Source organism: Miniopterus schreibersii, assembly GCF_964146895.1.
Source record: "Miniopterus schreibersii genome assembly, chromosome: 6".
Taxonomy (NCBI): Eukaryota; Metazoa; Chordata; class Mammalia; order Chiroptera; family Miniopteridae; genus Miniopterus; species Miniopterus schreibersii.
Window position 1 is genome coordinate 7,769,423 of NC_138107.1, and position 15,273 is coordinate 7,784,695.

The 15,273-nt window shown below is 41.0% G+C and overlaps 1 protein-coding gene and 1 pseudogene across 2 annotated transcripts in view; one reads left to right on the forward strand and one right to left on the reverse strand.

Annotated features, from left to right (window-relative positions):
* Positions 1 to 15,273, reverse strand: part of SLC26A8 (solute carrier family 26 member 8) — a gene marked incomplete at its 5' end in the record, with an annotated part of 83,385 nt that overhangs the window by 53,281 nt on the left and 14,831 nt on the right. Inside the window, 2 exons of the mRNA XM_081139597.1 lie at positions 3,383 to 3,564; positions 5,157 to 5,273. Of these exons, the coding sequence (XP_080995723.1) occupies positions 3,383 to 3,564; positions 5,157 to 5,273 (299 nt within the window). The remainder of the gene's footprint in view (positions 1 to 3,382; positions 3,565 to 5,156; positions 5,274 to 15,273) is intronic.
* Positions 1,155 to 3,305, forward strand: LOC308558644 (large ribosomal subunit protein eL34 pseudogene; annotated as a pseudogene). Its single transcript has 2 exons — positions 1,155 to 1,228; positions 2,805 to 3,305. The product of its transcript is annotated as a large ribosomal subunit protein eL34 pseudogene (transcript).

Consider the following 15,273-nt stretch of genomic DNA (forward strand, 5'->3'; position numbering starts at 1 on the left):
CAAATTTTGGGAGTTTTCAGCTGTTATTATTTTTTAAATATATCTTTATTGATTTCAGAGAGAAGAAGGGAGAGGGAGAGAGATAGAAACATCAATGATGAGAGAGAGTCATGGATTGGCTGCCTCCTGCACACCTGCTGCTGGGGATTGAGCCTGTAACCCAGGCATGTGCCCTGACCGGGAAATGAACTGTCATCTCCTGGATCCTAGGTCGATGCTCAACCACTGAGCCATGCTGGCTAGGCTCAGCTATTATTTCTTAAAGTAATTCTGCCCCATATTTTTTCTCCTCTCATTCTGGACTCTTACGACACAAATGCTAGATCTTTTGTTATAATCCCACTGTTCCTGAAGCTCTGTTAAATTTTTTCAGTCTATTTTCTCTCTGTTGTTCAGATTGGGTAATTTCTATCATTCTTTCTTCAAGTTCATAGATTCTTTTCTCTGTCTCCTCCATTCTGCTGTTGAGACTATCCCTTAAATTTTGTTTATTGTATTTTTCAGCCCTAAAATTTCCATTTTGGTTCTTCTTTATATTTTCTATTTATTTGCTGAGGATAGAGTACTTTTTTCACTTTTATCAAGCATGTTTATAATTGCTTGCTGAACCATCTTTAGTAAGGCTACTTCAAAATCTTTCCAGACAATTCGAATTATCTCTGTCATCTCAGTGTCATAATCTTTTTATTTTTAATTCAAGTTGAGATTTTTCCTCATTCTTGGTATGACAAGTGATTTTCAATTCAATCATACATTTTTTGGGTACTATGTTATAAAACTCTGGATCATATTTAAACCTTCTGTTTTAGCTAGCTTATTTTGACAAAGTGCTGGCAGGGAAAGAAGGAGGTGCCATCTTGTTATTGCCTGGTAGAAGTAAAAGTTCAGGTTCTCTTCTCAGCCTCTACTGACACCTGTGGCACTAGGGACTCTCCAAAATTGCTGGACAGGAGTGGCAGTTCTGGATCCCCACTAGGCCTCCACTGACACTATCCTGGCTGGGATAGACTGGAACGCCTTTACTTCTCCCCACATGGACATCACAGCAGGGGAAGGGGGGTTGTCTTCATGGTGAGAGACCTGACTTCACTAGGCCTTCTCTGGCATCATCCCAGCATGGAGTAGGAAGGTTGTCTCATTACTGCCCAGTGGGGATGAAAGTTCTGAATCTCTATCTGGCCTTCTCTGACAACACCCCTGTTGGGAGTGAGTGGGCACCTCATTACAGGTAAGTGAGAGTAGAAGTCTAGGCTCCCCACTTGGCCTTTGCTGGCATGAATGGCAGTGATATCATAATTCTGTTTATTCTTGGTGTTTGTCTGGAGTAGACCAGTTATCGTATAAATGTTTTCAGTCTTGCTAACCTTTCCTGGTCTGTGGCAGACTTTTGTTGGGGCTTTTTTTTTTTGTCTGCACCTGTTGGTACTTTGGGTTTCTGGCCTCTTCAGCACCAAGATTAAGATCTATGAGGCAAAAAGAAAACCCAGGGAACTCACCACTGTGTTGTTGCTTGTGTCCTGAGGTTCTGAGCCTGTTTCCCTTCTTCTCGTCACCTTTCAGAGTCTTCTTACATTTGTTTTATATATAATGTTCCAAGGTTTTTAGTTGTACTTAGCTGGAGGAATAGGGAAAAGTACATCTATTCCATTTTCCTGAAAATGGAATCTCTCCTCCTTATTACATGAAAAAACTGAGGCTCAGAGGAGGGGACAAAACATGCCCAAAGCCCCTTAGATAACAGGTTATTAACTTATTGCCTGTTACTTTGTCTTCGCCTACAACATTGAATTTTTTTTTTTTTAACTACAGGAATTATATCTTATTTTAAAATGTTGGTCTCTGTTAAAGTACCAAATTTATTTCTCTGTATCCAGTAATTATAATTTATTGATGCTTACTAAGTGACAGGCTCTGGGATGAGTGTTATACATGCATTTTCTCACTTAATCCTCACAAAAACCCCACGAAACAAATATTATTCCCATTTTATGCATGAGAAAACTAAGGTCCACAAAGGTAAGAAAATTTATGTTCATACAGCTGGCAAATGTCAGGGCTGGGGTCAGCATACCATAATAGCTTTCCTTTGCAGCTATTCTTACCTAATGAAAGATGGTCCCAGGGTAGATTAGTGAAAATTAGCTAGAGAGTGGGTTAGTTGAGAAGAAAGAGAAATACATCTGGAATATGTGATTTTAGTTGAGTGGATTAAGCTTTTAAATGGTAGACTCTCAGAGAAAAATGAAAGACATTGACAAAAATAAATTTTGATATTTTAAAAAGTCATTGGTATTATTGTGCTTTAAGCTGTGGTCCTGTCATTGCAGAAAAAGGATTCTAGGTTTGACTCTAATGCTTAGTAATCCAAAATATAGTATTTGAGCCTATCAGTGCTCTTCTTGTCGAAAGAATATAAAGGAATTTTTGAAAACACAAAATCACTAATAAAACTCTAGCCCATTGTCCCTAGGACCCTTCTTTAGTTTTAGAGAAGGGACTGGTGACAATGTTTAGCATCTCATCCCAAATCAGTGCTAGATGGATGGCTTTTTTCTCTCCTGGGGACAGTAACTTCAGGCATTCAGAACTGCTCGGAGGCCCAGCTGGTGTGGCTCAGTGGTCGAGCACCAATCTATGACCCAGGAGATTGCGGTTCAGTCAAGTCCAGGTGCGGGCTCGATCCGCAGTCGGGGGCGTGCAGGAGGCAGCCAATCAATGACGACTCCCTCATCAATGATGTTTCTCTCTCTCTCTCCCTCTCCCTGCCTCTCGCTGAAATCAATAAAAATATATTTAAAAAAAAGAACTGTCCAGCGTATGACACAGCAGCGGAGGCTGTCCTACAACACAGCCTCTAATGAAACGAGCCTGTCCCGAACCCCTGGTGGTAGAATTGGTTCCCTTTACGCCAAGCAGCCTGGGGAAGCACCAAGGTCTGCATGCGGCCTGCGCCCTGGCCGACTTCGTGGAGTTCGTGCTCTGAGACCTCAACTCCTAGTGAGGTTGTCTAATGAAAAAACATGTCCACGGGGCCTGGGGTGGGTCCCTGTGCTAAATGTGCTCGTGACGGGATCAAGCGTGCTTTCCTCTTTGAGGAGCAGAAAATCATTGTGAAAATATGGAAGGCACAAGCACAGAGTCAGAAAGCTAAATTAAAAAAAAAAGCAGCTGTTTTGGAGAGTAAAAACAAAACCCAGAAACATCAATGGTGGATGATTTCCGACAAGGGGGAAGGTTTGTCACAGTCTATCCACACATCCCACAAGTTTTCCAGAAACAAGTCACTGAGGCGTCTTAATGGGTAACAGGAGCGATGAAAGGAAGGGGTCTATTTGCACCCCTTTCCTTGGTTCTTTTTCAGAGGTTTGGACGCAGGGCCTACCTGAATAATCCCAGTCACAAATGTTGTGGATGCCACCACACTCAGGGATCTGTTATAGGCCGTAAAGAAGTAGGGGTTCGAAAAATCCTCTTTGATGAAAGTTCCCAGGATGAGGTGGCCGCTGTTGAATGGGTACAGCTTCAGGACATTAATCATCAGGGCGCTCAAAAGAAAGAAGGAACCTGCGAAAGAAGAAGTTTCAGCAGAAGGTGAGCTTTTAAATCCAGCTAAACTGAAGATATTGACACAATCAAGGCGTGATCTTACGGTGTTTTGTCCTTGATCTGAAGAACTTTTCTTATTTGAAAGTGGCCGCCGAGAGCAAGAAAGTGCAGGGAAAGAGCTCTGGCCCCACAAGCTGTGACCAAGTCACAGTTTGGTGGTCCAGGTATTCCCCTCTTTCATTAGGGGCATAGAGTGGGGTGCAAAGAAAAATGGACTGGGAATGTGCATGGGGTTCAGCCGCTGTGCCTGCTCATAGAGGCGGTGAAAAGTAGATGGTGGTTAGAGTGTCAGAAAACAGAGCTAACCGGTAAGAAGAAAAGCAAAGCCTGACACTTACGAAGGATTTACCAGGTGCACAAGGACACTGCGCTAAACCTGGTCCAAACGTAACTTCATTTAGTCTTCATGTCAATATATTCACCAGGGGGGGCAAAGGTAGACTTTACTTTTAAATTACCGACAGCCCGGCCGGCGTGGCTCAGCGGTTGAGCGTCGGCCTAGGATCCAGGCGATCGGGGTTCGATTCCCAGTCAGGGCACATGCCTGGTTGTGGGCTTGATCAATGACCCTCTCGTCATTGATGTTTCTATCTCTCTCTCTCCCTCTCCTTTCCTCTCTCTGAAATCAATAAAGATATATTTAAAAAAATAAAAATAAATAAATTACCCGACACACATAAAACTCTAATAGGCCTATTATCAGTATTTGGAAATAATAGTGATGTGCCTCGGGAAAATGAGAATAAAATTGATCTCCAATGTTCAAATGTAAAAGCAACACAGTGGATTTCAGTGAAAAGATGTGATAGTGGCCTTTACAAGGCAGGGCAGCTAAAGAATGGGATGGTCCCAGGCGGGACAAACATCTGGGGGAAGCGCGCAGCAGTCAGGATGGGAGCCCTGGCTGCGCGGGGGAGCCCGGGAAGGCGCCTCACTGGGCCAAGGTGGCAACGGCCTTCCGAGACTGTGGGGCATTTTGTGGTTTGATTTCTGTGCAGGTTCGCCCAGGAAATGTGAAGGAAATGTGCTGATTATATGGCCTTTAACTAGTCTGGTTCCTGTAAGAGTCATTTCTAATTATAAAATAGTAGGTGGACTTTTGACTCTGAGAAAGAAAGTGCTCCTCCTATGGATTTGAGCGTTTGGTTACCATGACAATCGTAAATTAATAAGCTGACATGATGATTGTAAATCAGGCCCATGGAATTTGGTTATCGTAGATCCAGCTGAAAGATGGATCCACTCTGAAAGTACTGGCAGGATTGTTTCTGGATCTTCCTCTTGAGGGCAGTCGGATCCCAGTGTGAGGTAATCTCACCAAGGAGAGTCTGCCTGTCCTTTAATTCCTTTGGGAAACAGCTCTCTGGTCTGTTTACCTGGTGGTGACATTAATGATGACACACTAGAAGTGTTCAATTTCTAAAATGTACACACGAATGCGATGGATAGAATGTCCATCTTCTGTCTCCTTTCTTTCTACCTTAAACAGAGCTTTCACTTGGGGTCCCTTAGCAATAAGGAAAGGATCGAGGCTCCAGTACTGAACTCACCAATGGACATTTGATGACATGATCCAAAAATTACATAAACTATCGAAGAACAGAAAGCCGCATATGAGATATTGAGAGGAGGAATCAGTTGCCTTGCCAGCAAACTAAACGTCAGGACTGAAAAGCAAGATAGTTGAAGTAAGAAAAGGTAGCCTGGCTTTTAAAAGTCACCTTAAGTAAAAACCATAAAGAATATTTAAAATAAAAATGATCTATGTATACATCTGACTGAGGGCGGTATTAGTATCCCTTGGCATACAGCCTTTAATTAGCATCTTTTATTATCTCCTTGGATTTCTAGCTCCTGTTTCTATTGCACCACGTGGTTTTACACCTGAATTCTAAACCACGGGCTTAAACACCTTTCACTGGGAGGTCCTCATGCTAATCATGGAAAGCAAACATCACGGCAATCAGACCTCAACCCCCAGTTGCCTGGAGGCAGCCACTCCAGCCCCAGACTAGGAAGAAGGCCGGATAATTCTCCAGGACTGAGGACAGAGCTGGAGAGCAAGGCAAGAATCACACTTAACTGGCTCGACCCCAAGTTGGAATGTGCTGTCCCTCTTCCACATGCTAACCACTCTCTCTTCCTTCAGCTCCTTTCTCAGTACTTACTGTCTTTTCTAAGAAGCACCATGAGAATCAGGAAAGTTGGAGGTAAGTGGATTAACATGCATGTGTCACCCTTTACTGTCTCAAGCCCATAGCTCCTGCCCTGAGGTCCTCACCTTAGACCATACCAGTGAGCCCACTGAGCCGATTTACTGTCTTGGACAAGCAAGGCTCTCTTTTTATTGGAAAAGTTCACACATATACAAAAATAGAGTATAACAGCCCAGCTGGAGTGGCTCAGCATCTGAGTATCGACCTAGGATCCAGGAGATCAAGGTGTGATTCCCGGTCAGGGCACGTGCCCGGGTTGTGGCTCGATCCCCAGGGGGGTGTGCAGGAGGCAGCCGATCAACGATTTTCTCTCATCATTGATGTTTCTATCTCCCTCTCCCTCTCCCTCTCCCTCTCCCTCTCCCTCTCCCTCTCCCTCTCCCTCTCCCTCTCCCTCTCCCTCTCCCTCTCCCTCTCCCTCTCCCTCTCCCTCTCTTTTCTTCTCTCTGAAATCAGTAAAAAATATATTTAAAAAAATATAGAGAGTATAACAAACTCCCATGTATCCATCACCTGCTTCAACAATGGTCAGTTGACGGCCAGTCCTGTTTCACCTATGCCCCCACTCCTCTCCCATCCATGTTATTTTGAAACAAATCCAAAGACGTGAATCATTTTATCAGTAGCTATCTCAGTATGTATCTTTAAAAGAAGACCCTCTTTTAATTTAACTACATCACACTTAAGAAAGAATGGCCCTTTAACATTATCAGATATCCAGTCCGTGCTCAGGTTCCCTGCTTATCTCACAGGCGTAGTTGTGGCAGAGGGCCTCTCGGATGATCTGCAGTGGCTACCTGGTGTTCATGCCCTTGTGCCATCCCCACCCCTGAAGTGTGGGATGGACCTTATGAGTTGCTTCCAATAAGTGGACTTCAACAAAAGTGATAGGATATCACTTTGAGATCAGGTTGCCGGAAGACTGTGGCTCCCGTCTTGGCTGCTCTCTCTTTCAGGTCACCAGCCACCAGAGTTGGCTTCAAGGGTGTGTGACCGAGGAAATCACAGAGAGTCCTTGGCTCCTCCAAACTTGGCTTCATGCTCTACTCTGACCATCTTGAAATTGTGAATAATTTTTGAACTGGGGGCTCTGCACTTTCATTTTGCATTGGGTCCTACATATGTAATTGGACCTGCCAGCTGCCATGTTGTGAGGACACTCAAGCAGCCCATGGAGAGGCCACCCGGCAAGGAAACCAGGCCGGCCAGCAAGCCCATGGGTGGAAACTGATCCTCCAGCCTCAGTAGAGCCTTGAGATGACTGACACCTTCACTGGAACCTCACGAGAGACCTTGAGCCAGAAGTATAGTGGGTTTGGGGTGATCTTTAAAAAAATCATTTACTATTATATGTTGCACTTTCTTTTACAATCTTTGTGTTTACATCGGGGCTCAAATATGGTCTTCACATCAACTGACATATCTGAAGTCTCGTGTAATTTGTAAGTTCCCTTTCCACATTTTCTTTTCTAAGCAAGGCTCTACTGATTGCAAGAAACAGAAAAGCTGCTTAAATTAGCTTAAGCAAAATAGGAAATTTATTAAAAGAGTACAAAGGGCAGTTGGGCCTCATCAGAGACTGGAACCAGAACTAAAAAGCCATCAGGATCCAAGGAAGCTACTTTCCCATTGTCTTTGTCTCCAGGCTTGCATGGTCTCCGGCCTTTGTTTCCAGTTTGGGGCTATTATGAGCTATACTGCATTGAATATTTTTATACACAGGTCTCCTGGTGCATAGATGTATAAGTTCCTTGAGATAATATCCCCTGCAGCATAACTGCTGGAGCACTTACCAGAAAATGCCAAACTGTTTTCCAAATGGTTGTACATTGCACTCCCACCAGCATTTCCCATTACCTGCCTCTGTACTAGCACAAGATACTGTCAGACTTTTCATTTTAGTCTGTATGAGTTGGTGTGTAACTCATTTTAATTTCAATTTTCCCTTCATTAATTACCAATAATGTTGATCAATCTCATTGTTCCCTTACAGATTTGTAGGAGTATATATGTTACAGATTAAATAATTTGTTGGGTATATTGGTACAAATATCTCTCCCATTCTGTGGTTCACTTTTCAATCTTCATGGTGTCTTTGAATAAACAGTTCTTAACTTTTACTTAATTCAATTTATCTTTTCCTATTAGGCTAGTGCTTTTGGTGTCTTGTTTAAAGAATCATTTTCTACCTCAAGATCATGAAGATATTCTCTTACATTATTTCAAAAAATGTTTATTGCTTTACCTTTAACATTTAGATCTTTAATCTACCAGGAATAGATTTTTAAAAAAATTTATCTTTATTGCTGAAAGTATTACAAATGTCCCCCTTTTTCCCCACTGATCCCCTCCACCCTGTACCCCCCTCCCCAGGCCCACTATTGTCTGTGTCCATGGGTTATGCATATGTGCATATAAATTCTTTGATTAATCTCCCCCCACCCACTCCCCCACTCCCACCTGCCCTCTGAGGTCCCTCAGTCTGTTCCATGCTTCTATGTCTCTGGATCTATTTTGTTCATCAGTTTATTTTGTCCATTAGACTCCACATAGGAGTAAGATCATGTGACACTTGTCTTTCCCTGACTGACTTATTTCGCTTAGCATAATATTCTCCAGGTCCCACCATGCTGTCTCAAAGGGTAAGGGATCCTTCTTTATAGCTGCATAGTATTCCATGGTGTAAATGTCCGAGAAGATACTTGATATGATTTCAATCTTCTTGGAACTTAGACTTGTTTTGTGTCCTAACATGTGGTCTGTCTTTGAGAATGTCCCATGTACACCTGAGGAGAATGTATATTCTGCAGCTTTGGAGTGGAATGTTCTGTAAATGTCAATTAAATCCATCTGATCTAGTGTGTCACTTAGAGTCACTGTTTTCTTGTTGATTTTTTTGTCACAGAGATCTATCTAGTAAAGTCAGTGGGCTGTTAAGCCCCCTAGTATGACTGTATTGTTGTCGATCTCTCCTTTAAAGTCCTGCAAAAGTTTTTATTTCCAGCCTGTGTGAGTCTTATTCTGAGATGGGTCTCTTGTAGACAGCATATATTTGGGTCTTGTTTTCTTATCCATTCAGCTGCCCTATGTCTTTTGATTGGAGCATTTAATCCATTTATTTTAAGGTTATTATTGATAGGTTCTTATCTATTGCCATTTTATTTCTTTATGCCTATGTTTCTCTTTTTCTCTATTTCTTATTATTATTACAGCAGTCCCTTTAACATTTCTTACAATGCTGGTTTGGTGGTGATAAATTCCTTTAGCCATTTTTTTTTTTTTTTGTCTGGGAAGCTCTTTATTTCACCATCTATTTTGAATGATAGCCTTGCTGGATAGAGTAGTCTTGGTTTCAGATCCTTGCTTTTCATTACCTTAAATACTTCACGACATTCCCCTCTGACCTGTAGAGTTTCTGTTGAGAAATCAGCTGACAGACTTAGGGAAGCTCCTTTGTAGGTAACAGATTGCTTTTCTCTTGCTGCCTTTAAGATTCAATCTTTGTCGTGAATTTTTGGCATTTTAATTACGATGTGTCTGGGCATGGGCCTCTTTGGGTTTTTCTTGATAGAAACTCTCTGTGTCTCCTGAACTTATGAGTTTTTCCTTCACATGGTTAGGGAAATTTTCTGCTATTATTTCTTCAAACAGGTTCTCTAACCCTTGCTTACTTTTGACCTCTTCTGGCACTCCTATGATGTGAATATTGTTACATTTCATGTAGTCCCACAACTCCCTTAAACTGTTTTCCTGTTTTTTGTTTTCTTCATTTTGATTCTCTGATTGAGTGATTTTTTTCTACCCTGTCTTCTAATTCTCTGATCTGATCCTCAGCTTCTCCTAATCTGCTGTTCATTCCTTCCAATGTCTTTTTTATTTCTACTGTAATTCTTAATTTCCTTCATAGTTTCCATATCTTTTCTCATGCTGTTGAGCATCCTTATGATCATTATTCTGAACTCTATATCTGACAGATTATTTATCTCCATTTCATTTATCTCTTATTCTGGAGAATTCTTTTGTTCTTTCAGTTGGGGCTTGTTTTTTGTCTCCCCATTTTGGCTGCCTGTTTGGATTTGTTCCTATGTATTAGGTAGATCTTCTAGGACTCCCAGTCTTTTGGATGGTCTCTGGTGCAGGTCAATGTCAGATGCTGTTTGTGACTGGCCTTCAGTACCTTGTCTGAAGTTTTCTGCATTCCATGGTTCCCTCTGCTGGGGCTGGGTGTGTTTGGAAAGGGCCAAGATGGGCACCAAGGACTACTTTTCCAAAGCCTGGGTCCAGAAACAAATCAGGCAAAGACTCAAAGGACCCAGAGGCTGATTGTTATCAGTCTCTTAATGAGCCTCAGGCTGTAGAAACTCCAGGGGGTGGGGCCAGAGGTTTTCCAACAGGGTGGGGCAATTGGTTCCCCCCAGGCAAAAGCTGCTTGGAAGGTAAGTGTCTGCCTGAGAAAGATGTCCTCTGCAGTATGGGGGAGTGACTCAGCACTGGGGTCCAGATTGGTGCCCTCTGATATCTATTCCCCCAGCCAGCCCCCTGGGTTCTCCTCACACTGCTCTAGTCACTCTACCTTTCCTCTGCTGGAGCCCAAGGTGAGTGGCTGCACACAAAGCTTTGTGTGTTGGCCCTTTAAGAGGGTGCCTGCATTTCCAGCCATCTCTCCCTGGCAGACACAAACCTGACTGCTTTTCACAGCCAGATGTCATGTGGGCACCTTTCTCAGTTCTGGTTCTCTGGGCTGGGAAGCCCAGCTTGGGGTTTAGGCCCCAGAGTTCTGAGGGGGAACCCCCACAGCTGAGCTATCCCTCCAGACCTTCAGCTGCTGCCTGTAGGGGCCCAGCCAGCCCTCTCACCTCTGCACTTCCTACCAGTCTCTATGTGGTCTCCCCTTTTCTTCCTTGGTTATGAGGGTGCTCCCCAGCTCTCTTCAGTTGCAGTTGATTATTCAGGGTGCTTTTTCTGTATTTTAGTTGTAAATCCAGCTTGGTCACAGGAAAGTGTCAGGGTAGCTTCTACTCAATCCACCGCCATCTTCTACCAGGAATAGATTTTTGTGTATGGTGTGAGGTAGAGGTCTAAAAATTGTATTTCATATAAGAATCCAATTGTTTCACACAATTTATTAAAAAGTTGTTTCTACAGTGACACATCTGATATAAACCATGCAACTTAAATGTGTGTAACTCTTTTCTGTTCCATTAGCCTAATTGTCTATCTCTGCAATACCACTCTGTCTTACTTTTTTAGTAATTAATTTAGTAATAGTTTTGATAATTTAATAATCACCATTTTTATTGTCAAATATAATATACACATAGAAAGTGCATTAAAATAGGAGGTGAGCTTAGTAAATATTTATAAAACAAACATCCACCACCCAGGTCTTTGATTACAACTCCATTTCTCCCTACACAAGTATTTATTATTTTGACTTTTGTGATAACAATTTCTTAACTTTCTTTATAGTTTTATCACTAGTGGACATATATATATATATAGCTTAACAATATAGTTTAGTTCAGCCACTTTTGAACTTTATATTAATGGAGTTATACTGCATATCATTTTTATCTCTGCTCCTTTTGCTCAATATATGTAATATATATATATACACACACACATATATATATGAATCTCCCATGTTGTGGTGAGTTGCTTGAGATTGCTCATTTCCCTTCTGTGTATTTCAATATATACATGTATGAGTGTTTATTTATTCTTTCTCCTTTTACTGTACGTTATCTTAAAAATTATTATAACTTTATGTTAAGTCTTGATACCTGGAGAAGCAAGTCTCCCAAGTTGTTCTTCAAAATAATTTGGCTGTTCTTGGCTTTTTGCACTTACGTACATTATAGAATCTGTTTATAATGTTTTATTAAAAGGCCCTGTTAGGCCCTAGCTGGTTTGGCTCAGTGGTTAGAGCGTCGGCCCTTGGACTAAAGGGTCCTGGGTTTGATTCTGGACAAGGGCACATACCTCGGTTGCAGGCTCAATCCCCAGACCCAGTTGGATCATGTGTGAAAGGCAACCAATCGATGTATCTCTCTCACATTGATGTCTCTCTCTCTCCTTCCACTCTCTCTGAAAAGCAATGGAAAAAATATCCTTGGGTGAGGATTTAAAAAAAGTCCTGTTAGAATTTACATTGAGATTCTAATGAATCTATAAATCTATTTTGAGAGAACTGAGATTTTTAAATATTGAGTCTTCTAACCCATGAGTATGCTAGCTTTCAATTACTTTAGGTCTTCGTTAATATTACTAAGAAAAGTTGTGTAATTTCTCTTTAGAGGTCTTGCACATCTCAATGTCTCAGTTTCATTAGAATGTCCTTCATATTTATTATGCTTTTGTAAACGGTATATATATTTTTAACCCTCACCCAAGGGTATGTTTATAGATTTTAGAGAGAGAGGAACAGGGGGAAGAAGAGGGGAGAGGGAAGATTGATGTGAAAGAAAAACATCTATAGTTGCCTCCCACACGCACCCCAACCAGTAATCGAACCCACAACTCAGGTATGTTCCCCTACCAGGAATCAAACCTGCAGTCTTTTTGGTGTATGGGACAATGCTCCCACCAACTGAGCCACCTGGCCGGGACTATAAATGTTACCTTTTAAAAAATTTTACCGTTGTTTTCTACAGGTATATAGGAATATGATTGATTTTTTATATATTGATCTTGTACCCAGCAACCTGGATAAAATCTTATTAATTCTATTAATTTATCTGTAGACTCTTTCCAATTCTCTGCATTAAAAAAATGTATGATCAATAAAGTTTTATTTCTTCCTTTACAATCCTTATACCTTATATTTCCTTTTCTTGCTTTAATACACTGCCTATGAATTCCAGTACAATGTTGAATAGCCCCTACTTACTCTTGATAAGCAACATTAGCATGAAGAGTGGGTCTTTTGAAATGTAGGGTTTCAAATCACTTACCGATACAGGGAAGGTAAGAGAATTACTTGGTAACAGCCTGACACTAAGTTGCCCATTCTCACTTAAACTTAGGCTGTGGAGAGAGAGAAGGAAACCAAGTTTCCAAACTTTCCAATACCCTTAAAAACTTTTATAATTTTGAACTAATTTTAGACTTATGGAAAAGTTACAAAAATAATAGAACCTGGCCAGATCTAGCATTTTTTTTTTTAAATTTATCTTTATTGTTGAAAGTATTACAGGTATACCATTCCCCCCCCCCCCCCACTTGATCCCCTCCACTTCCCTCCCACCCCCTTCCCAGGCCTTCACCCCGTAATTAACTGTGTCCATGGGTTATACATATAACTTCTTTGGTTAATCTCTTCCCACCCTCCACCCCCCTTCCCTCTCTCCCCTGAAATATGATCGTCTGTTACATGTGTCAATGTCTCTGGATCTATTTAGTTCATCAGATTCTTTTGTTCATTAGCTTCTTGTTAAAGAAGACCCTTCAACATTTCCTGCAGTGCTGGTTTGGTGGTGATGAACTCCTTCAGCTTTTCCCTGTCTGAGAAGCTCTTTATTTGACCTGCAATTCTAAATGATAGCTTTGCTGGGTAGAGTAATCTTGGTTGTAGTTCCATGTTTTTCATCACTTTGAATATTTCTTGCCACTCCCTTCTGGCCTGCAAAGTTTCTGTTGAGAAATCAGCTGACAGTCATATGGGTGCCCCCTTGTAGGTAACTAACTGCTTTTCTCTTGCTGCTTTTAAGATTCTCTCTTTGTCTTTAAACTTTGGCATTTTAATTATGATGTGTCTTGCTGTGGGCCTCTTTGGGTTCCTCTTCTTTGGGACCCTCTGTGCTTCCTGGACTTGAAAGTCGATTTCTTTCCCCAGGTAGGGGAAGTTTTCTGTAATTATTTTTTCAAATAGGTTTTCAATTCCTTGGTCTCTTTCTTCCCCTTCTGGCACCCCAATAATATGAATGTTGGGCTCTTGAAGTTGTCCCAGAGGCTCCTGATACTATCTTCATATTTCTGGATTCTTTTTTCTTTTTGATCTTCTGGTTGGGTGTTTTTTGTTTCCTCATGTTCCAAATTGCTGATTTGATTCTCAGCGTCCTCTACTCTGCTGTTGATTCCCTGTAAATTATTCATTTCAGTTCCTGTAGCCTTCATTTCAAATTGGTACTTTTAGCATATTTTTAATAAGGTCTTCACCATGCAGTATTTTTGTTTCATTTGAAGAAAATCATTAAGTCATAATGAACACATAAACATCAACTATATTTCTATTTAATATAAGTAAAACTTCTCCAGATTATTTCATTATTCATACCACTTAAAAAAACGCACAATTTCTTAGCAAGGGTTACACGGACTCGTTCATTCATACAGTTATGTGATAATTACTATTCAACAAATATATTGAGTACCTACTATGTGCTAGATATTGTGCTGGATGCTAGGCATGCTTATACATCCTAATGCTATTCTTATTTTGGTACCAAATTACACTGATGATTTGGCAATTTAGCAATAGGATGTCCTCAAACTTTGACCATAAATCTGATAAGTAGGAGTGAGCAGGGGACTCAGAGTTAGAGCATCAGTGCCAAGAGTTCATGTCTCTCATTGCAACACCACAGGAATGCTCTGGAGATTTTCTGATATCTCCCTGGACGTGAGTGTACTTCCAGGGAGTGGATCATTTTGGTTTGTAGCTGCCAGTTCAATACTTAAACATCAGTTAATGTAATCCACCATATTAACAGACTAAAGATAAAAACCACATGATTATTTCAATACATGCACAAAAAAGCATTTTGCAAAATGCACCATCCACTCATGATAAAAATTCTCAGCAAACTAGAAGCGATGGGAACTTCCTTCACCTAATGAAGGGCATCTACAAGCACCCTACAGCTCACATAATAATTAACGGTGAAATACTGAATAAGGCAAGAATACCTGTTCTCACCACTCTTACTCAGCACCGCACTGGAAGTCTCAGCCAGCACAAAAGCAAGAAAAAGTCATAAAAGCCACTCGGAACAGAAAGAAAGAAACACACCTGTTCCTACTCACAGATGACATGGTTGTCAAGGTAGTAGATCCCAGGGAATCTATAAAAGATTCTTAGAACTAATAAGTGAGTATGAGGGGAACACATAAACATCAACTATATTTCTGTATGCAAACAATGAACAGCTGGAAACCAAAATAGTTTCAATTATCACATACAATACTGCCTCAAAAATGAAAGAGATATAATTCTGACAAAATATGTATGGGATCTGTACGCTGCAAACTACACATGCTAATGAAAGAAGTCAAATGAGACCTAAATAAATGGAGAGACATGCTGTGGTCATGGGTCGGAAACTCAACATAATTCTCTGCAAAGTGATCTGCGAATTCAATGCAACAGCTATCAAAACCTCGGGAGAATTTTTGTGTGGATATAGACAAAAAAAATTATATGGAAGAATAGCTAAAACAATTTTGAAAGGGA